Source organism: Otolemur garnettii, unplaced genomic scaffold (genome assembly GCF_000181295.1).
Source record: "Otolemur garnettii isolate 467f Iridium unplaced genomic scaffold, OtoGar3 scaffold00031, whole genome shotgun sequence".
NCBI classification, from domain to species: Eukaryota; Metazoa; Chordata; class Mammalia; order Primates; family Galagidae; genus Otolemur; species Otolemur garnettii.
This window is the reverse complement of record NW_003852426.1, coordinates 5,292,873-5,316,057: the sequence shown is the minus strand read 5'-3', so window position 1 is coordinate 5,316,057 and position 23,185 is coordinate 5,292,873. Positions and strand designations below refer to the sequence as shown.

Below are 23,185 nucleotides of genomic sequence, written 5' to 3'. Positions count from 1 at the left end.
CTTCCACTAGCTGGGACTATAGGCGCCTGCCACCATGCCAAGCTGATTTTTCTATTTTTTAAAGAGACAGGCCTGCTATGTTGCTCAGACTGGTATCCAACTCCTGTCCTCAAGCGATCTTCCTGGCTTGGCCTCCCAAAGTGCTAGGATTCTGGGCGCCTGTTGCTCAATGGTTAGAGCGCCAGCCCAGTGCAGCAGGGCTGGCAGGTTCGAACACAGCTGGGGCCTGCTTAACAAACCCCAAAATGCTAGGATTACCGGCATGAGCCACTGATCCTAACTGGATTGTTATTTAAGGCTTACGTTATATTGGTGTATGAGGTACACTTAAAGCCTTGAAGTAATTCCTCTGACCCACCATCCTGGCACTGTCCTAGATTTCTAAGTGAAATGGCACATTGCATGTACATTGTTAAATCAAGAGGTTTAACTTTTTTTTTTTTTTTTTTTTGAGACAGAGCCTCAAGCTGTCTCCCTGGGTAGAGCGCCGTGGCATTACAGCTCACAGCAACCTCCAACTCCTGGGCTCAAGCGAGTCTCCTGCCTCCGCCTCCCAAGTAGCTGGGACCACAGGCGCCCGCCACAACGCCCGGCTATTTTTTGGTTGCAGCCGTCATTGTTGTTTGGCAGGTCCGGGCTGGGGATTCGAACCCGCCACCTTAGGTGTACGTGGCTGGCGCCCTAGCCGGTTGAGCTATAGGTGCCGAGCCGAGAGGTTTAACTTTTATGGTGCTAGGTTACATGAGGATTTATATTTTCTTTAATGATAAAGGTGTCTGGAATGGATTCCCATTCCTATGAGTCATGCTAGTGTTGCTATTGAGTGGCTGTAGCTTTAATTCCATAAGTGAACAGCAGATGTCACTACCTCTCCACTTATTAGGATCTGGCTCTTAATTGTTTGGCTACAACCAGTTCATAGAAGTCCCAAACCACTAAGCGTAAATTGAGTTTTTATGGCTATGTGGTGCTCTTAGAGCTCCTCCTTTTGATACAGAGCCCAAATTAAAACTTGAGAATAAACATAGCTTAAGAGGGTTTTCCTCAGTTTCCTTCACTGTCCTTTTAAGTTTATTTATTCTAGGCTTATATGTTACCTATATTTCCAGGTGGCTAATTGATGAAATGTATTTCCCTTTTCCTATCAGCCTTTCAACAGTAATTTAGGACATTTGTTTTATTTCTAGCAGGGTCCACACACTTAAAACCTCCCTAGCCTTTATGTAGTTTGCTTTTTGAAACCTTCTAGTAGGAGTGTAGACTCCACTGCTTACTCTATGATACTCAGATAATTATGAAATTGCCTAGAGGTGCATTTCTCAAAACATAGCTGTGTCATTAAGCAGTACATGACTGTATTACAAAAAGGCAGAGTTGGTGTTAAATTAGTTATTTTAGGAAGTCTGAGTCATTTCAAATTCTTACTGCCTTTGATTATATGTATAGATTGAGAAGATAGCTGGGGTGATATCTCCCAGTTGGTCAGGATTAGAGCCAGTTTACACCTTTATTACTGTAATTTTTTTTTTTTTTTTTTTTGGAGATAGAGCCTCACTATGTCACCCTTGGTAAAGTGCTATGGTGTCACACAGGTCATGGCAACCTTAAACTCTTGGGCTTAAGTGATTCTATTGCCTCAGCCTCCCAGGTAGCTGGGACTACAGGTGTCCACCACAACACCTGGCTATTTTTTATTGCAGTTGTCATTGTTGTTTAGCTGGCCCAGGCCAGGTTCGAACCCACCAGCCTCAGTGTATGTGGCCGGTGTTGTAACCACTGTGCTACAGGTGCTGAGCCTATCCTGGTGTAATTTTTAATAACTCCCTTTTTCATTCTCATTTGTCCTAGTTTGGATAATATATCATCACTTTAAATTACTCCCGAATTGGGGAGGGGTTGATAAGTTGCAGTTCTAGTAATTATAAGCATTTTTTGAGCAAAGAATTATGCATGTCCTGAATTTTCTGAGTTAGATGCATGCAAAATAAAGCAAAAACCAGAAAGCTGTGAATTCTAGCATCCAGTAGCTTTTAGATTTCTATCCATTGGTCATTGTTCTCTTGCATAATGATTTCTAAATGTGGCTGTGAATCAGAATCAGCTGATAAGCCTTTTAGAAATAGGTTTCATGGATTTCACTATAGACTTCTGCTGAATTTACATTAGAGTTTGAACTTGAAAATACCAAAGATGTAGAAGTGCGTACAATACAAATACAAATGTACTAGACTTTTGTCAGCAAGCTTTTAAAACTAGCACATAGAAGAACATTTCTTTCTATGGTTTGGATGATGTTTAGGGCTTTTGATGGTGGCTACCTTGGCCCTTAAGGAGATGTTGGCATTGACATGAGTTGTCTTTTTGTTTCAGATGTCATCTGGGTGATCCTCAGTGTGGAGGTGGGTGGACTTTTAGGAGTAACGCAGCAGCTGTCGTCTTTTGAAACGGAGTTCAACACACAGCCTCATCGCAAGGTAGAAGGAAACTTCAACCCGTTTGCCTCTCCCCAAAAGAACCGACAATCAGATGAAAACAACTTAAAAGACCCTGGGGGTTCCGAGTTCGACTCGATCAGCAAAAACACATGGGCTCCTGCTCCTGACCAAACCGAGCAAGATCAGAATAGACTCTCACAGAACTCTGTAAATCTGTCCCCCAGCAGTCACGCAAACAACTTATCAGTAGTGACTTACAGTAAGGTAGGTGCCCTCGGAGAAGAGGAGAAGGGGTAGATGGTGGGCCTTGGGAATTGTGATACCCCTTCATGGCAAACCTAGAATCCTAGACTGCCACTCCCCGGAGGAGGTTCTTTAAGACTGCTTAGCTTTCCTGCCAACAGCAAAGCAACACAAAAGCCTACCCCTTCTCCCCTCCCCCTTGCCCCTATGTTCATATCCTGTGGATGTCACTTTATCCACATGTATAATTTACTCCTATCTCTACTCTTCTATTGAAGAGTAAAGTTCTTTACCTTTAGCATTTAAAAACAAACAAAAAAAAGAATGTCAAAATATCATCAGCCATGCTTCCAGTGCATATGTATACTAAGCTTAGAGCAACGACGACACACATTTGGGATTTGTTTCTACTTTTGTTTTTTGGTTTGGGGCAGGTATTTTCGTTTGTATTTCTGAGGAAAAAGACAAGCTCAATTAGTCATCCAAAATGTTGTTGGGCACTCATTTTTATTTACCCTGTTTGCATGTCTTCTTGTTGATGTCTTTTCATTTTATTTTGGCCCGTTGACTTCCTCACCCACAAACAACCAAGAGTGGCTCAAGTGATATTTTGACTTTTCAAATGTGGGAAATAAGTGAGAGAATTGTTTGTTGAGTAAGCCATGATTTTAAATATTTTGATTGTTGTGAGACACTTTTTTAAGGTGATTGATTTCTTGATCATTTCTCTCTATGCTAGTTCATTAAATAGCATCCTCCACACTCTGCTAAGGTGATGATGGTTCCTCATTACTGGTTTTGGTTGGATGAATAAAGCCCTGATGCTGATAGCTCATGTTGTAGGAAGTTCACAAGGGGAGTCCTGTGAACATTCCTGTGCATTCTTCTGTGATGAGTAATGCTATGCATTAAGTCCAGCATCCTGCATAAGTGTTAAGTCTGTCCTTGCTTAATGTTGGCATTCACCCTCAATTTAAAAAATAAAGTTGATGTTTATTTGAGGGGTGAGTGGCTCTGTTGGAAGAATAATATTTTTCTGGCCAATAGTTTTTATATGGTCTGGATCAAGAGACAGTTTAAGAAACTTGGTTATGTGAATCTGCTTCTTCATATGGTCCAGTCAGAGGGACTTCATCTGGTAGTACTAGTATAATGATGGATTGATTTGTTGGTTGATTGGATGGTCATTACGAAGGATTTTCTTGGAGTCATGTCAGTTGCATAGGATATAAGAGAATTAAATTGGCAAGACAGTAAATTCCCCATATTTGAGGAAAGACTTTTTACATCTTAATGCTCTAATAAATAAAAATTTTTATTCTAAGCTCTTATCTCTTGTTTGTTTTTTCTCTCTCATTCATTCATTCATTCCTCTCTCTCTCTCTCTCAACTTGAGGTAGTTGAGTTTAATAGGAAGAGGAAAACCAGTTGCTCCAGTGCTTTCTGTAATGGAAGCTGCTTTACTCATCTGTGAGCTCTCTGGCTTGGGCATCACCCTAGTTTTATGAGAGACCTGGTGTTCTAGGGCACTGCACTCATCTCCCTGAGTTGTGAGCCCATTAGTTGTCTTCTTCTCCTTTAGGGACTAATACTTTTTAACTGTCTGTGTGTGGAGTGCCTACAATTATCACAGAGGGAGGATAGTGGGTTGGTGTTTTCTGCCAACCTTAATTAAGACCCTACCAAGTGCTGCTTCTTTTGGAAGGGCTGGACTGTGGCAGAGCTATTAGTTGACCATCCAGCAGATTGTAGCAAACTAGTCAATAACTGTAGAGGTGGTCAATATAAGGAACTAGGACCCTGTACTGATACACAAATGTACTTTACTTTCCTGTACAACTTTTATTAGAGAATATGATACAAAATCATGCAAATCAAAGACACAGTGAAATCCTACATACTGTACCAGTACATTTATTGTTTTCTCATTATTTAGTCATTCTTTCTGAAAAAAGATCAATCTTAGTCTGTTTCTTACCCTTTTTTTTTTTAGACAAAGTCTCAAGCTATTGCCTCGCGTAGAGTGCCTATGGCATCACAGCTCACAACAAACTTGGGCTTAAGCGATTCTCTTGCCTCAACCTCCCAAGTAGCTGGGATTACAGGCACCTGCCATAATGCCCGGCTATTTTTTGGTTTTAGTTGTCGTTGTTTGGCAGGCCCGGGCTATATTTGAACCTGCCAGCTCCAGTGTATGTGGCTGGCGCCTTAGCTGTTTGAGCTATAGGGACCAAGCCCTGTTTCTTAAGCTTATTACAAACATAAGTGAATAAAGCACTCTCAATGCTAGCTATCCCACTCAGCATATGTTGGCATTTTTCCACAGCAGATGACTTCAACTACATTATCATATGCTTGATATCTTCTTTTGGAGTCTCTGCAATTTCTTTGTCATCCTCACTTGCTTCTTCCACTTTATCAGCTGCTTCATACACTTTTATGATGTCTGTACTTCGGTCAGTATCACTTGGAAAACTAATTCTGGGTCAGTTTCATTGCAGTTTGGCACCTCATCATCCATTGCAATAAAATCTTCAACATTGACTCCTTTGAATTCTTCCAGGAGAGATGTAGACTGGCTGTCAGGGGCCAAAACACTGTGCTCTTGGACTGGGACCAATCCAACTTTCTTAAAACATTCTTGTGTCCTTTCTGGCTGAACTTTATTCTGAGCAGAACTGATCCAGAGGACAGTATCCAGGGCATTAACGATGCAGCAGATGAACTTGCTTCCAAAGGTGGACTACAAGTCTGTGTTTTAGTAATGACTATAGGAGCCGAGCTTGTAGTGAATTTTCAATGTTTTGATGATGCCTTGGTCAAGAGGTTGGATTTTTAAGCTGTGTATGGACGCAGAAATTTTATTGTCATGTTTATGAGATGATTCACTTGCAGGTGGCCAGACCAATTGTCTACTGTCAGTACAATAAACTGTTTCTTTTTTTTTCTTAAGGCAGTTACTTTGTCGCCCTTGGTAGAGTGCCATGGTGTCATAGCTCACAAGCAACCTCAAATTCTTGGGCTCAAGCAATTCTCTTGCCTCAGCCTCTCTTGCCTCAGCCTCCCAAGTAGCTGGGACTATAGGCGCCTGCCACAAAGCCTGGCTATTTTTAGAGATGGGGTCTTGCTCTGGCTCAGGCTGGACTCGAACCTGTGAGCTCAGGCAGTCCACCCACTTTAGCCTCCCACAACACTAGGATTACAGATATGAACCACTGAGTCTGGCCCCAGACCATTTCTTCTTCATTTATCAGTCAATACCCATTACCCACTCCTCAAATAGGGTACCAGTCATCTATACTCATTTGTCTGATCTGCAGGTGATAGGGAGGTCTTGCAACTTCAAATTCTTGAATGCATATGGGTTTGCTGATTTACCAGTCATCAAGGGCTTCAGTTTCTCTCCAGGTGAGCTAGTGCAAAGCAGAACTATGAAACATTCTTTGAAAAGTTTCCTGCTCTTAACATTTGTTACCCTTCATGATGATGCTTCTGTCAGGCATCACTCCTGTGAGTCTGCACTCCTCGGAGATGTTATTATCTTTGAAGCCTCTGGCAAAGTCCAGGAACTTTTTGATGAACCCTTCCACAACGTCTACCAGAACTTCATTGGATTCACCACACAAGACTTTCTGGGAGATCTCGTGTCACAGTTTAAATTTCTCACCCCAATAACTTGATGCTTGGAAATCTGCCACCTGAATTTCTGTGTGAGTTTTATAGCAACTTCTTGGATCATCAGCCTGGAGATGTGGGTGTTAACTGCCCTTATTTGTTTGAACCAGCCTAACATGGCTTCACTGACTTCATTAAGGGAAATTTTCCTCCTTTGCTACTGTATGTAGGTCTCTACTTTCCTGACCCATATTTCTTAAGTACTCATGTTTACATTTTCGGATATTGCTAACAGAGGTCTTGCTAACACCAAAATGTTCCACCTGTGTTTGGCTGCTACTTTCCAGAAAATGTAGAAGATTAACCTTTTCCTTCAGTGTCAGCTTTCTGAGTTCTTTCCTTTGGGGTAGCACAACTCAATTAACTGTAAAATTTTTTGGTAATTGTAGTCATTCCTGTTGAAAAAAAATTTTCGCAACACACAATAAACAGGATGTTAAGCCTAACTCAATAATAAAACATGAAAAAAGAAATAATACAACTAAGGGGCAAAGCCCAAACCTACCCCTTGATATAGAGTGAACTCAACTGGTCAAGTTATAGAGAGTAAATTAATAATTGTGTGTCACAGTCCAAGTAGTCAAGATACAACTTACAGAGGGGCTCAATATGTAGCCATCAGTCTTTCATTGAGTACATGTGGTCATGTCTGATCTATAAAAATTAGAACACTTTATGGAGTTGGTTGGTCAGGCAAGGTGGCTCATGCCTATAATCCTAGCTGGCAGGTACAAGTGGGAGGATTGCTTGAGCTCAGGACTTCAGGAACAGCCTGAGCAAGAGCAAGACCCTGTCTCTACTGAAAATAGAAAAATTAGCGGTACATTGTGGCAGGCACCTATAGTCCCAGCCACTTGGGAGCCTGAGGCAGGGGGACCTCTTGAACCCAGGAGTTTGAGGTTACTTGTGGGCTAGGCTAATGCCAGGGCAATCTAGTCTGGGGCAACAGAGTGAGATTCTGTCTTAAAAAAAAAAAAAGAAGAAGAGATGGTCAAGTATGGAGGTTCTGCTGTATTTCATTTTAATTTTCTTTTGCCTTTTTTTTTTTTAAAACAGAGTGTCACTTTATTGCTTTTGATAGAGTGCTATGGCATTATAGCTCACAGCAACCTCAAACTCTTGGGCTCAAGTGATCATCTTGCCTCAGCCTTCCAAGTAGCTAAAACTATAGGCCCTGCCACAATGCCCAGCTATTTTTTAGAGATTCAGTCTCCATCTTGCTTAGGCCGGTCTTGGAACTCCTAAGCTCAGATGATCCACCCACCTCAGCCTCCGAAAGTGCTAGGATTACAGGCATGAGCCACTGCACCCATCCTGGAAGTATTTCTTAAAGTTAATAAACTCGTGGGATGATGCCTAGTTTTTTTCATGGACTTTGTAGAATCGTTGAGAAGTACCATTTTCAAGAACTACAGAGAAAACCTTCCCACTAGAGGTAATGTCCAAGAAGACTTTTGACTATAATGCATTGAAATGTGAAACTTAAAGCCCAAAAAGAAGTTGTGATCTCCTTTATTTCCCCTTAATCTAACACAGTCTTAGAAAACATTTATGGAAAGCAGTCAGCATGTTCTCTGAAAGCATTTCTGTCTAAAGTTCATTTCCCCTTAATCTAAGCACAGTCTTAGAAAACATTTATGGAAAGCAGTCAGCATGTTCTCTGAAAGCATTTCTGTCTAAAGCCAGCTGTACCTCTTAGAGCTCCTTAGGAAAATGATAAAATGTATCAGTAAGTTTTTTTGTTTGTTTGTTTTTTGAGACAGAGTCTCTTCGCCTTCAGTAGAGTACGGTGACATCATGGCTCACAGCAACTTCAAACTCTTGGGCTTAAGCAATTCTCTTGCCTCAGCCTCCCAAGTAGCTGGGATTATAGGCACCTGACACGCCTGGCTATATTTTGGTTGCAGTTGTTATTGTTGTTTAGCAGACCAGGGCCAGGCTTGAACCTACCAGCTTCAGTGTATTTGTCTGGTGCCCTACTCACTGAGCTATGGGTGCTGAGCCTTATCAGTAAATTTTATTAACACATCTGTGTACTTTTTAGAGCAGAATACTTTATACATTAGGAGACTGGAGAGAATAACAGTGAGCCCTACTCACCAGGAGCTTACAGTATAGTAGAGGAGGTGAAACATGCACAAAGCAATTAGGAAACAACTTAGGCAAGGTGAAGTATGAATTTGGTCAGTAGAGAACAATACCATCAAAAATGTATAATTTTGGCTCGGCGCCTGTGGCTCAAGTGGCTAAGGCGCCAACCACATACACCTAAGGTGGTGGGTTTGAATCCAGCCTAGGCCCGCCAAACAACAATGACAGCTGCAACCAAAAAATAGCCAGGCGTTGTGGCAGGCGCCGGTGGTCCCAGCTACTTGGGAGGCAGAGGCAGGAGACTTGCTTGAGCCCAGGAGTTGGGAGGTTGCTGTGAGCTTTGATGCCATGGCCCTCTACCCAGGGGGACAGCCTGAGGCTCCACCTCAAAAAAAAAAAAAAAATGTATAATTTTAATCCTAGCACTTTGGGAGGCTGAGGCTGTAGGATCACTTGAGGCCACGGGTTCAAGACCAGCCTGAACAATACCTATATAGTGAGACCTCATCTCTACCAAAAAAAAAATTTTGTTTTTAATTAGCCAAGCGTTGTGGCTATAGTTCCAGCTAATTGGGATGCTGAGACAGGGGGATCATTTGAGCCCAAGAGTTTGAGGTTACAGTGAGTTATGATGATGCCACTATACTCTAGCCTAGGCAACAGAGTGAGACCTTGTCTCAAAAAATATAATTTGTATATAGTGGCTAGAGGGAGGTGCAAGAAGAGTTATAAAAGCAGAGATGAAGTGGGGAAGGAGTTGAAGGAAAGTGCTTTTCAAAGGATGGGTCAGATTTGGAAAGCTGAACAGACAGCAAGGACAGTGGTATGAACAGGTTAAGTGCTGAGGGCAGAATGAATAAGGGACTTATGGTCCAGAGGTGTGGGTGATAGACAATGGGTGGTAAGTTTAGTTGGTTGCAGTGTGTTCCACTGAGGAGTGAGGGATGAAATAATTACAAGTGACTCTGAAAAGAATTGGTACTGTACTTAAATAGATGTGAGTAGACATCTTTTGTAAATCTTTGCTAAAGGTAATCCTTAAATAAAAGTAGAGGTAATCCTGAACACTTACATATATTTGGTTTGAATACTTGATTTATTTGTTTTTAAAGGCAGGCATCCATGAGGTTCTGAAGTGTGTATTTGACAGTAATGAGATCAAGTATATATCAGAGGAGTTTTTCTGGTTTTGTTTGTTTGTTTGTTTTGAGACAGAGTCTCAGTTTGTCACTGTTGGTAGACTGCTATGGCGTCACAGCTCACAGCACCCTCCGGCTCTTGGATTTAGGCAGTTCTCTTGCTTCAGCCTCCCAAGTAGCTGGGATCACAGGCACCCGCCACAATGCCCAGCTATTTGTTGTTGTTGTTGTTGTAGTTTGGCTGGGGTCAGGTTCAAACCCACCACCCTCGGTATATGGGGCTGGCGCCCTACACCACCCACCAGAGTGGTTTTTTTTGTTTGTTTTGTTTTTAATAAAGACAGAGTCTCACTTTATTGCCCTTGGAAGAGGGCCATTGGCATCACAGCTCACAGCAACCTCCAGCTCCTGGGCTTAAGCAATTTTCTTGCCTCAGCCTCCTGAGTAGCTAGGACTACAGGTACCCACCACAATGACCAGCTACAGAGTGGTTTTTTAACTGTCCCTATGTGTCAGGCATGCTGCCAAGCACTTTACATGTATGTATCATCTCATTTTTCAATAATGAATAAAAAAGGCCCAAGGAGCTGAGTAACTTGCCCAGTATCACACACCCAGCGAAAGGCAGAGCTAGGATTCAGATACAGGGGCCACATTACTAAAAGATGTTTCCTGGTAGGTAAACCTGGGCTTTCCCTGATCCTTTGATTAGGCTAGAGGTTGTATTGAGGGAAAGCATGAACTGAGTTGATGACCAATATTATCAAGGTGTGAAAAGAGGCAGAGTTTAAATAAGATAAGCTCTAATGTAAACTGAGCATTGCTGGTGGCATCCCCTGTTTGCTGGCTCTTGAAAGTAGTGCTTCTTTTCTGGTTTGATTAAAACAAAACACAACAAAACAAAAACCTGTTTAACTTTCAGGGTACACAAACCCTGAAATAATTTATAATAAATTAGTACCCTTTTGTGTATGTATGAATGAATAGAAAGGAAGGAATGAGACCTCTAGCGTTCTAAAGTTGGGAAGTATTTTCTGTTCAACCCAGGTGCCGTCTTTATTGGAAGGGTAGGAGGGGTGCCTTATGTGCTGGTGTCAGGGATCACTGATTTGGCAATAGAATTGATTTATTCTAAAGAAATCCTTGCCTGCCATCAAGGCTAGGAAAGAACATAATGCTCTTGGAAGCCTGTGACCACAGTTTCAGTAATCAGATAGTTTCCTGCTGCCTCCATAGTTACAGTTTAACTTGCTAAGGTTGGTGGTATGAAATGAAGATTGCTTTAGACACCTGCTCTATAAGGGCTGGATTGATATATCAATAGAATGGCACATCTGTCAGTGCCAGGACACCCTGGCATCCTTCCCCAGCTGCTCTTGAATAATCATAAGCTATCTGAATTCAGTGCGCTGTCCCTAGGGAGAAGCTCTGGGTGGGAATGCCTGCCCTATCTGTATCCCACAACCCAGAGGTTCTGGCTCTCCCTCTGTGTGAACTATCAGAGGGAGTTAGAAAATTAAGATTCATAAAGCTCGCTCCCTGCTTTTGTTAGAAATTAGTTGGCCTCATTGTTCAGCTCAATTGTGGCTGACCTGTCCCAGACAAACAGCAAGATCAAGTACTGGTGAAGGTTGAAGCTGTTTTAATTAACCTTTTTTATGTGATTAGCTCAAAAAGACGCTGAAGACTGATGGAGTAGGATAGGTGCTCACTCTGTTGACTGAAGGCTAGTCTTGCCGTGAATTCTAGCACCCTGAATCATCTCTGGGGGCAGGATAGTTTCTGTTTGGATAGTGTGAGAGTGATGAAAAAAAGTTTATAGGGATATGGAAGGAGAAAGAAAAGCTCTATTAAAATTAGTTATATCTTTTTATTATATGCCAGTGATTTAAAAAGTCTCAATGTAGGCTCGGCGCCTGTGGCTCAAGCGGCTAAGGCGCCAGCCACATACACCTAAGGTGGTGGGTTCAAATCCCCAGCCCGGGCCCGCCAAACAACAATGATGGCTGCAACCAAAAAATGGCCAGGCATTGTGGCAGGCGCCTGTAGTCCCAGCTACTTGGGCGGCTGAGGCAGGAGACTCGCTTGAGCCCAGGAGTTGGAGGTTGCTGTGAGCTGTGATGCCATGGCACTCTACCCAGGGGGATAGCTTGAGGCTCCGTCTAAAAAAAAAAAAAAAACTCAATGTATTCTAAGAAGGCTTAATAGAACAGTAAAGCACTAAATGATCTGATTCAATACAGTTTGAGTTAGAATGTGGCTGAAACACGAAGGTCTAATCTTCAGAACAGCTTTGCTTCCCTTCACTAAGGGAGTTATAATTTATACTGGGGAGGCTGAAAAGAATGCTAAATTCATTAATTTGCTACTTGTCTCCCTCTCTCTCTCTTTTTTTTTTTTTGAGGCAGAGTCTTACTGTGTCTGTCTCGGTAGAGTGCTGTGACATCACAGCTCACAGCAACCTCAAACTCTTGGGCTTAAGCGATTTTCTTGTCTCAGCCTCCCAAGCATCTGGGACTACAGGTGCCAACCACAACACCCGGCTATTTTTTCAGTTGTCATTGTGTTTAGCAGATGCGCGCCGGCTTTGGTGCAGCTTTGGTGCAGCTTTGGTGTATGTGGCTGGCGCCCTACTCGCTGAGCTATAGGCACCAAGCCTTGGCTCTTATTTTTTGTGTGTTCTTTTAAAAAGTGTTTGGGCCCAGTTTATGTCACATACACCTCTTTTAAACTGGATTACAGTCTGAGGCACTGTTAACTGCTTCTGCCAAGTGCCATTTGCTTCTTACCATGTATGCACTCTCTCACTCATTCTCACCTGTGTTCTCCCTCTCTCTCTCTCCCTTTTCTGACAGCCACCCTGTAAGAGTATTTTGTATCTGGAGCTAGAGCAAGAGTCAGTTTACTTTTATTACATCAGAAATTGCTCTTTTTTTAACCTGCTGTTATCTTTGTTGGCTAAGGCATAGAAGAGTTATTTTCTCTCCATCCAGGTGAGAGTTTACAAATAATAAGAGGTACTGGAGGAGGTTTGAGAAAGGCAAAGTTTTGGTCTATGTCCCTGATGATGTAATGGCTTATAGATTTTTTAATCTACTTTGGAGTGGCCAATAAGTTTAACACAATAATAAGAGATAGGTTTGGGGTGACTTAGTAGAATTGGGCCCAACATTTGTCCAGTTCAAGGGCACTGAGTTGGTTGGGTTGATGTTCTCAACTGGACTGACGGTTTTGTGAAGCGTTAAGAGCTCACTGTATTACCAATGCCAAGAATTCTCAGAGTCTTACTCATTCTCATATGCAGATGTTTAAAGAGAAACTAGAAGGCAAATTTGTGTCACTTGATATTTTATCTAGCTTGTCTTCTCTGGCTCAGGACAGGTAGCAAGAATGTTCTACTCCCAGGCTGATGAAAGTGCAGTAATCAGAGCTGTAGAACTATCATTTATTGAGCACTTAACACATGCCAGGCACTGCTAAAGACATTTTAAATTTAAGGGTTTTTTTTTGTTTGTTTTTTGGTGTTGGGTTTTTTTTGCAGTTTTTGGCCGGGGCTTGGTTTGAACCTGCCACCCTACCCCTTTGAGCCACAGGCGCCACCCACATTTAAGGGTTTTTTTGTTAAAATTATCACTGTACGTAGTTTAAGGATCCAAGTAGTTTTACAAAGCGTATAACAAAAAACATCAGTTGCCTTCCTGCTTCCCAGCCTCCTAATTTTGTTCCCCAGAGGCAGCAGGCTTAGTGCTTATCATGCACATAGGTATTGTTTTTATCCTTCTTTTATAGTTACCAGGACTTATGTACAGGTCCAGTGATTGGCTCCAGGTCATGAAGCTAGAAAGTGGTAGGACCAAAATATGAACAGCAGTTGTTTTTGACTCCTGAGCCTGCTTTGCTCTCTTAACATTGCACTGCTTTGCTTCCAAATTGCAGTATTCAAATAAGGATCAGTGCAATTATTGACCAAATATTATGTGACGTCTCTGCTATTAAACCCCTTTCCCTACAAGTTGCTACTTTTTTTCTAGCTTCTAGGAACGGAAAAGATTCACTAGAAACCCCCATAGTCACTTGGGTTTAGCTTTGTGTTGGCATTGGAATTTCCATTAACTCAACTTTTGCAACAGCAAAACCTCTGTCTCTTGAAGTTAGAAAATACCTGCCTCATAGCTGCAAGGTACAGTCTCTTAAGGTCTTATTTTCCAATCTTCGTTTGAACATCCTAAGTATTCTCTTAATAGAATTAGAATATACTCAGGGCTGTCTTAACTGTTCCTTAAAATTTCAGTTTTATTTCTGCACAGACTATCTGGAGAAAAGATATTTTAGGCAGAGGGACAGTCAGTACAAGCGCTGAGGTGGAAATTGCATGGTGTATTCAAGGAGGCCCTGGCCTGCAGCAGAGTGATGAGAGGGAAAGTAGAAGTAGATAAAGTCAAGAGGGTAGAAACGCATTGTGGAGGGCTTTGTGGACTGTTGTAAAGCTTTGGGTTTCTGCTCTTAGCCATTCAAAGACTGAACAGCATGATGTAATCTGACCTAATGCTGCAAAAGGATTTCCTGGCTCTAGTGTGGTAAATACAGGGCAAGGGTAGGAGCAGGGGAACAACAGAAAAGTTATTGCAGTTAACCAGCAGAGAGAATGAATGGTTTAGACCAAGATGGTGGCAGCAGAGGCAAGAAAAGTGGTCCAAGTCTGGATCTGCTTTTTAGCCAGAACTAATAGGATTTGCTGATAAATTGAGGAGAAATAAGAGAGAATAAAGGATCGACACCAAAGTTTTTGGCCTGAGCAATTAGAAGGACTGGAGCTGCCATCAGTGGAAAAGGGAAAGGTCAGGGTTGCATTTTGGGAACGTTGGATATTTCTGTAAACATCCAAATGGAGGTATTAAGCAGGCCATTGCATATCCAAGTTAGATACAGAGTGAGGAGAGAAGTCTGGGTAGACATACAAATTTGGGAGTTATGTCACATGGGTGGTATCTAATACCATAAGACGGGGTGTGATCCCCTAAATGATGAGTATAAGGCATGGTTTCGCAACTGACTAAGACTATTGACAGTCTGGGTCAGGTAAGTCTTTTTGAGGGGGACAGGGGAGGAATTGGGTCAGAGTCTAATGTATCATATGACATTTAGCAGAATCCCTGGCCACTAGATGCCATAATACCACCCTCCTTCATCCAAGTATAACAACCAAAAATGTCCCCAGACATTGCCACATATCCCCAGAAAGTCTTTTTTTTGAGACAGAGCCTCAAGCTGTCCTCCTGGGTAGAGTGCTGTGGCATCACAGCTCACAGCAACCTCCTACTCCTGGGCTCAGGCGAGTCTCCTGCCTCAGCCTCCCAAGTAGCTGGGACCACAGGCACCCGCCACAATGCCTGGCTATTTTTTGGTTGCAGCCATCATTGTTGTTTGGCGGGCCTGGGCTGGATTCGAACCCGCCACCTTGGGTGTACATGGCTGGCACCTTAGCCACTTGGGCCACAGGCACCGAGCCTCCCCAGAAAGTCTTAATCCCCCCACACACTTGTGAATGGTATAGACCAGGTGTCCTCAAACTACAGCCTGCAGGCCACATGTGGCCTGCCTAGGACATTTATCCAGCCTGCTGGGTGTTTTTGCCACTGCTGCCTGTCCTGCTTAGCAGCCAACTTGTCCTGGGGCCATAGTCCCACCCTTCAATGGTCTGAGGGACAGTGAACTGGCCCCCTGTTTTAAAAGTTTGAGGACCCATGGTATAGACAGAGAAGAGCTGCAAGGACTGAGCTTAATACTGTCTAATATGTAAACTGCCTTATACTATCCAAAATAGCTTTATTTCATTTATTGCTATTAATTCACAACACACTTGTGACTTTTGTGATTATAATCTTCATTGGACAAAATAATAGGGAACTTAACACTGATTTGGTCACATTCATATAGCAAATTGAGGGTGGGCTGGAATGTGGACCCAGTTTTAGTCTAATGTTTAGACCTCACTGTGATGAGGTTTGCTGGCAAGTGAAGTTTGTTGGCTGTTTTCGGAAGATAGTTTATACACTTAGTGTCAGTCTCCTCATTCAACTATAGAAGCTGCAGAAGAATTTGTGGCTAAAGGAGGAAGCAACATAGAGCAACTGAGGGACTTGCCCCAGTTTGCTAGCAGAATTAGCACATTCTGTACCAGAAGGTACATGAAAGTCATGTATGCATTTTACAAATAAATTAAGCAAACACTCACTATAGGCCTTAGAGAATGTCTTTTGTTGTTTGTAACACTACTTACTATCTGACTCAGAATAGAAAGTATCTCCAGGAACTCTTTTTGTACCTCAACAGCTTCAAAGCTATTCAGCTCCATTTTATTTGCTTTGTAGCTCTGAGCATTGTTTTAGACTGTTCTGATTTTGGGCGATCTTGGTAACTGAAATAGCTTTTGTTCCCAAGATTGCTGGTATTTTTTCTGTTGTTGTTTTTTGGTTGTAAGGACTCATTCTCTTCTCTACACTCTGAATTCGGCATTTTAATTTCTGATGAAAGTTCTTGAATAAGACTAGTAAAATTGGCTTGGCACTTGTAAACACAGTGGTTATGGCTCTAGCCACATGCTGAGGGGTTCATACCCGGCCCAGGCCAACTAAACAACAATGACAACTGCAACAAAAAATAGCCAGGTACCTATAGTCCCAGCTACTCAATTGGCTGAGGCAAGAGAATCGCTTAAGCCCAAGAGTTTGAGGTTGCCGTGAGCTGTGATGCCATAGTACTCTACAGAGAGTGACATAGTGAGTCTTTGTCTTCAAAAAAAAACAAAGACTAGTGAAATTGTAGCTTCAAACAGATAAAGTTTAATTTTAAAACTTGAAGATTTGTCTCCTGGCATAGATGCTCAGGTTTCAAATTACTTGTTCTCAGCTATGTCTGTTGTAATTGTATTCTAGCAGGACCGGTACAGATGTAAGATTGAGAGCTGTTGCACCCAGGGGAAAGATAATGGGCTTCCTTCCTCATTAAAGTGAAACCCTTTCCAAAGCTATGGATATTCCCTTTCAAAGGCTTGAGGGTCTTTTTGCTGTGATTTCAATGGCCTAAAGTGAAACTGTTAAAACTGTTTGCTTTTCATAGAATTAGTTTTGGTATTTTTTGGTCAATAAGTGAGGCCTCCTGGGTGCTCAGCCTGTGTTCATCACTGTCTTCAAAGAATTTACTATCTGATTAGATAGATGTGACTAGTCCACAGGAACAAATGAAAGCCAGTAAAAATTGAGTATGTTGAAGTTCCAGTTGACTTTTTAGTGCTCATAGGAATTTGGGAGAATGAGAAAGCTGTAAGGTTTGGAGTAGTCAGGAAAATGCCTTGGTGAATTAATGGATTTGAACTGAATTAAAGGGAAGAGGACGTGCAGGAAGGCCCAGAGGCAACCACACTCAGGGTGTGTTTGTGAAACACTGGCCAGCCTGGCTGGTGGTGAGTGAGATGTGCTTAAAAGGGTGGGGTAAAATTTGGAGGAAAATCTTTGAAAGCCACGCAAAGGAGAGTTCACATTTAATGTGAAAGGAAAGAGTGCCAGCAATGCTTTTGAGCAGGAAAGTGGCAAGATGAGACCAGATATAGCTGAAAGGAACCAAGGAGAAAAGAGATAACTTATTCTCTTTTCTTGATCAGCCAGCCATTACAGAGGGTGATGCCTGTAAATTAATTATAAAAGAGACAGAAGCGATGATGGCATATAAGGAAGGGGAGTTGACAGAAGGTTATAGGAGCTTGATGGAAATTCTGAGAGGAAGTAGGACCAGCAGTCTCACCCCATGTCAACTTACAACATGGAGGGAAATCTTTGAAAGCCAAGCAAAGGAGAGTTCCCATTTAATGTGAAAGGAAAGAGTTCCAGTAATGGCTGGCTGATCAAGAAAAGAGAATGAGTTCATATCTGTAGAACTCCTACAGTGTAGCACCAGTGGCTACATCACTAGGAGCTTGGATCAAATTCTCTCCTTTGGATGTTCTCCCCAGTAGGACTTTTAGCAGTTCTTTCTTCCTTTTTAGGAATCTCTCTTACCTTAGGAGATGGCAGTGAGAGAGCTCTGTCTACCAACACTCCACATGGAGTCTAGCACACTTACTGTCACATGAGATCTTTGGGGCTAGAATTCTAAACACCAAATAACTTTTTCTGAAGTCTTACTGAAAGTGAAAGTCAAAGCTCATCTAGGATTGTCCATCTCCTGTAAAACTTTAATGTGTTTTCATTCACACTTATGTTTGAATTTTATTCTTCATGGTGATTTTCTTGATTTGTAAGGCAAGTAGGTAAAAGTAGTGGGAGTTTTCTTTCGCCGTGGGGGACTTTGCAGGGATGGGAAGATGGATGAGTGAGGGAGAATGAAGGATGCATAGGGAGAGGGGGGATGAAATATGGATGATAAAGGAGAGATAAAGGCATAGATGATGATGGGTAGATGGGGGAAGGAATGGATAGGTGAGAAATTCCTCAGCAGGACTGTAGAAGTTAGTTAAGAGCAACAGAAAAACTTTGTTGCAGAGGTATAAAAAATGATTTTACTTGCCTGGTATAGCAGCATATGCCTACAGCCCCAAACTAGTTAGGAAGCTGAGGGGAAAGGATCATCTGAGCCTAGGAGTTAGAGTCCAGCCTGGGCCACACAGTGAGACCCCATCTCTTAAAAATATGATTTTATAGGGCTTTTAAAATATATTCAGCACACTTAAATGTTAACAGTTAAGCTTCTAAACAGTTTTGGACAACAAGGTGGCTATGAACTAAGCCTGCCCTGTGATCTGCCTTCATGCATAGAAGTAAGTTGGGGTTTTTTTCCTATTCCTTGGCTGGTTCTCACGCTCATTCTCAGCCAGTGCATCAAGTACATCTTTGAATTTTGAGAGCTGTCATGTAAAAATGGCTCAAACAGCAATGTTAAATCATCTGCAGAAGTTCTTTCATGCTGAAATGACCCTGCTGTACCATCAGCAAGCCTCCCTGAGCAGTCAGCTATCACCAAGGAAAGGGCCTTCCTTAGAGCAGTGGTTTGCATATTCCTTAGAGCAGTGGTTCTCAACCTTCCTAATGCTGCAACCCGTTAGTACAGTTCTTCATGTTGTGGCGACCCCCCCCCCACCATAAAATTATTTTCATTGCTACTATATGACTGTAATTTTGCTACTGTTACGAATCGTAATGTAAATATCTGATATGCAGGATATATTTTCATTGTTATAAAAGGGTTGAAAACCGCTGCTTAGAGAGTACTTATTGCCTAGAGAGTGCTTGTTGCCCTGCCCTTTACTCCAGAATAAACTTTGTTTCATTTCTATTTAATGAGAGACTAATGGGTTTGATCAGGGCCTTAATCAGTCTCTGGCCTTGCCAGCCAGGCCAGGCCGCTGAGCAGAGCCTCACCACACCACACCACATTTGCAGTACAGAATCAGGACAGGACTTACTACTAAACCCTGTATTCTTCTATGTTTGCATTCAGTGTACATAAGTGATACAAAAGGAGCACTAGGCGGGCGAAGCGCTGACCAGGACTGGCCCAGGAAATGAAAAGGAGAAGGAAGGCCCTCGTGGTGTTATCTGATGCTGCCATCAGTATACACCGGAGAGAGCATGTTATTTCGCAGCCATGCAGCAAACACTCCTGTCTTTTTATTAACCTGTGTGAACCTTTTTATTTATTTAAATGAAAACACAAATAAAAGCAAAATAAAGACAGGTATGTGAAAGTTTCTGTGTTGTGGTGGTTTATCTAAACAATAAGCTTTTCATATATAGAAAAAATAAAAGCTCAGAAACCTCAGTAAGACATCCTTATTTCATTAGGAATTATAGCCTTTTTTTCCTGAAAGATTAAAAAACAGAATTTGCTCAAGTAGGGATTACACAAGAAAAAAGAAAGAGTTGGCTCACCAGTGCAATGTATTTTACAGTTGATTTGATACTTGAATCTGCGGTGTGCAAGGCAGAAATAAGTGGCAAGAACAGCTTATACTGTTGAAAATTGGTGAATAAATGTGTTAAAAAATCAAAAATTAATGGCTCAGCATCCATCGCTGGGTGGTTAGGGCACCAGCCACATATAACGGGGCTTGTGGGTTCAAACCCAACCTGGGCCTGTTAAACAACAGTGACAACTACAACAACAACAAAACTAGCTAGGCATTGTGGCAGGTGCTTGTAGTCCCAGCTAGTTGGAAGGCTAAGGCAAGAGAATCCATTAAGCCCAAGAGTTTGAGGTTGCTTTGAGCTGTGACGTCACAGCACTCTGCCGAGGGCAACCAACCTAGTGAGACTCTGTCTCCAAAAATAAATAAATAGAAACAAAATAGGTTCTGCACCTGTAGCTCAAGCGGCTAAGGCGCCAACCACATACACGGGAGCTGGCAGGTTCGAATCCAGCCCAGGCCTACCAAACAACAATGACAACTACAACCAAAAAATAGCCAGGCATTATGGTGGGTGCCTGTATTCCCAGCTACTTGGGAGGCTGAGGCAAGAGAATAGCTTAAGCCCAAGAGTTGGAGGTTGCTGTGAGCTGTGATGCCACAGCACTCTACTCAGGGTGACAGCTTAAGGCTCTGTCTCCAAAAAAAAAAAAAAAAACTAGCTGAAGCAGAACTCTTAATAGTGCCCTTTTTTAGTACTTTGGCATACAGTTAATATTTTCTATCCATGACAATTTTTTATACTCCTTTTTGAAAAGGTAATTTTGACTTCAATATAATTTTAGAAAGAACTCTTAAGATATTGCAGGTATACCATCACACAAGATCAGTGAAACCAAATCACTGGCTAGGATTGACTCTTGCTATTCCACAGGGGCAACTGTAAACTGTCATGAGAAACAAATCAGAGAGGTAGGTGTTATTTTCAAGTTTGCTTTGAGGATGGGATTATAATTATTACATCTTAAATTATCCTTTTAGGAGATGATGGGTGGGACTGAGCTTTTATGTCTACGACTATTTTCTGTGAAAAATATCTTAGGAAATCAACCAAATAACAGCTGCCATAGGTGTAATTGCATTTTGGAAATGCAGTTCAGAACCTGGCCCAACTACTGTAATCATTCAGCTTTGAGGCAAAGATATCTTCCCCCCCATACTGGTGAGCAGGGAGGCATCGCTGTCTTAACTGGCATCTCTGTACTTTGTACTGTTTAGCCAAGTTCAGCTTAGATCTCAGTGCTCACAGCTATGACATTTAGTTAGTGAAAAGGTGGGAAGACTACAACACCTCAGCCCCTATGTTCCTGAACAGAAGCAATCTAACCTTTGAACATCCATTTCAGTACAAATTGGATAGGCCTTGGACAACTAGTCTTTATTCCTGGAGTCAAAAACAGGCATTCTTTTCTAGGTTTGAGTATATATACTCTCTATTAGCATGGATAAATCAGGCTTGCTGCTAGTCCCTATGTGATGGGACACGATTCTTCATAGAGTAGGGGTGGATTTTTGCAGCATATTAACTGAGTTTATGTAATCATGATGGTGACATCAGTTTTTGCTAAGTCAAAGTTGAGTTCAGGGTCTGTGGTACTATCTGGTGCATCTAAACCTTATCTGTTTTCCTTATTAGTAGTGGCACAGCTGTTACGGGAGATTTGTTAGATGCCAGGTTAGTTAAAATATTTGGAATCTTTTCCTACATATAATAAATAGTTGAAGAGTTGCTAGGCTCCAGAAGAGAGTGAGTGAACATTATCTCTATTACCAAACCCAACTTTTAGGCTAAGGTTGAGGTTGGCCACCTGAACCTGTAGATTGGCCTCCCATTTTTTGAATGTGTCTCCACCCCACTGTTAGGGAAGGCACTTCCTGCTTGGCCTCTTGCCACAGAGCACTCTGAACAAGTTGTTTTTGGAATCTCTTATCAGGCCTTTCCTCTATGACAGGAATGGTGTTGCATTGCCTCTGTTCTATAATCTGCTTGTAATACCTACAATCTGCATGTGGGAAGTCAAGATCTTAAAGTAATAGAATTGACTCCCTCTCCCTTTCTTCAAGTGATGGTAATTACTTTGGGGGAAAGGAAAATACAGCTTATTCCTCGAGCCATCTTTCTGTACCAGTTAAAGATCAACAACTCCCATGTGCCATTCTCTGGGTAAAAGGGAATTAGGTAGCATTTTTCTTCCCAAAAGGCATCGAACTTCATTCAGTAAATTGAGGATCAACAATAACCATGATGTAAGCTAGTTAGATGCCACACTGAATGGTCTGAGGGTCAGGGCACTTAAGTAGAAATATGAAAATGCACGTGTCTTTATGTCTCTCTCTGCCAATTGCATAGAACCTGTTTTATTTATCTGTTAAATGGGAATCCACAACAGCTCCTTGGTTAAGTCATGTACTCCCTAGCCCGAGTATTCCAGAAAAGGAACAAATAACTTGCTTTACAAAGGCCCACAGGAAGTGTTTGGAGCTTTGGACTGGAAAGCTATTAAATTTAGGGTACAGGGGGATATATTTCACAAAAACCAAATGCTATTTGTTTTCTAAGTTTTCTTTAAGCATCGTATTGGTTCTCAATCTTAAGGGAATCTTAAGTTTTTGTTGCTTTCCTTGAGTCATTGTGGATGAATAATTATTGTTGGGAAGTGCCAAGTCAGAGCAGTGTATTTTAAGCTTCTTTACCTTTCTGTCTCTGATATATGTGACCCTCTTTCCTGCAAAGTGGAGTCTTAAGAGCCCTTTGCTGCCATAGCCCACACTTGGTTGAGTGGGTAGAGACACGTACTATGGCTGCTGAGATGGTTGGAGCCTTAGTTTGCCTGCTGAAGACATGCTGGAGTAAAGGCTGATAGGCTTATGGCATTTTGGCATTTTAAAGACCAGTTGTTCGACTCAGCTAGTGCTGTGCAGTTAATCAGGTTACCTCACTTCTCTGTGCTTGGAGATCGTAAAGCATATCTTTAAAGAGAATGTGTTAAGTGCTACTGCAGCACCTGACACATAGGGATGCTTCAGAATGTTTTGTTTGGTGATACCACCATGCAGCTAGAGACATACTTCTGGTCTTTGGGGACTTTTTATGGAAAAACAAAAGGCGAAACACTGTTCATGTTCACCATTGACTGGCAGCTTTGACTTCAGGCCTAAGCATTGACTTCAGGCCTAAGCATTTTTCTTAAAATACTATTGTTTCAGCCTCCTCTAAGCCAGGCACTTGTGTCAACTCCTAGAACCTTAAGTCTGGAAAGATTTAAAGAAGCATTTAAGGTCCTATGAAAGGAAAGGACTTGGCTCAGTGCCTGTGGCTCAAGTGGCTAAGGCGCTAGCCACGTACACCTAAGGTGGCAGGTTCGAATCCAGCCCGGGCCCACCAAACAACAATGACGGCTGCAACCAAAAAATTGCTGGGTGTTGTGGCGGGTGTCTATGGTTCCAGCTACTCAGGAGGCTGAGGCAGGAGACTCGCTTGAGCCCAGGAGTTGGAGATTGCTATGAGCTATGATGCCATGACACTCTACCCAAGGGGACAGCTTGAGGCTCCTGTCTCAAAAAAAAAAAAAGAAAGGACTTGACCCAAGGTAACTTGGAGAGTGAGTACAAAGCTAGGATCAGAACCCAGATCTCCTCCTTTC

The 23,185-nt window shown here is 42.1% G+C and overlaps 1 protein-coding gene across 2 annotated transcripts in view; it reads left to right on the top strand.

The window, feature by feature from the left end:
• CUNH6orf106 (chromosome unknown C6orf106 homolog) overlaps positions 1–23,185 on the top strand; it is a 110,939-nt gene that overhangs the window by 82,913 nt on the left and 4,841 nt on the right. Inside the window, exons 4-5 of one of the 2 annotated variants that reach the window (XM_012804844.2) lie at positions 2,371–2,699; positions 19,076–19,679. In XM_012804844.2, coding sequence (XP_012660298.1) covers positions 2,371–2,699; positions 19,076–19,084 — 338 coding nt within the window. In that variant the 3' untranslated portion in view covers positions 19,085–19,679. Of the gene's footprint in view, positions 1–2,370; positions 2,700–19,075; positions 19,680–23,185 lie in introns of those variants that run through there. The other variant, XM_003789115.3, reaches the window with a different exon arrangement.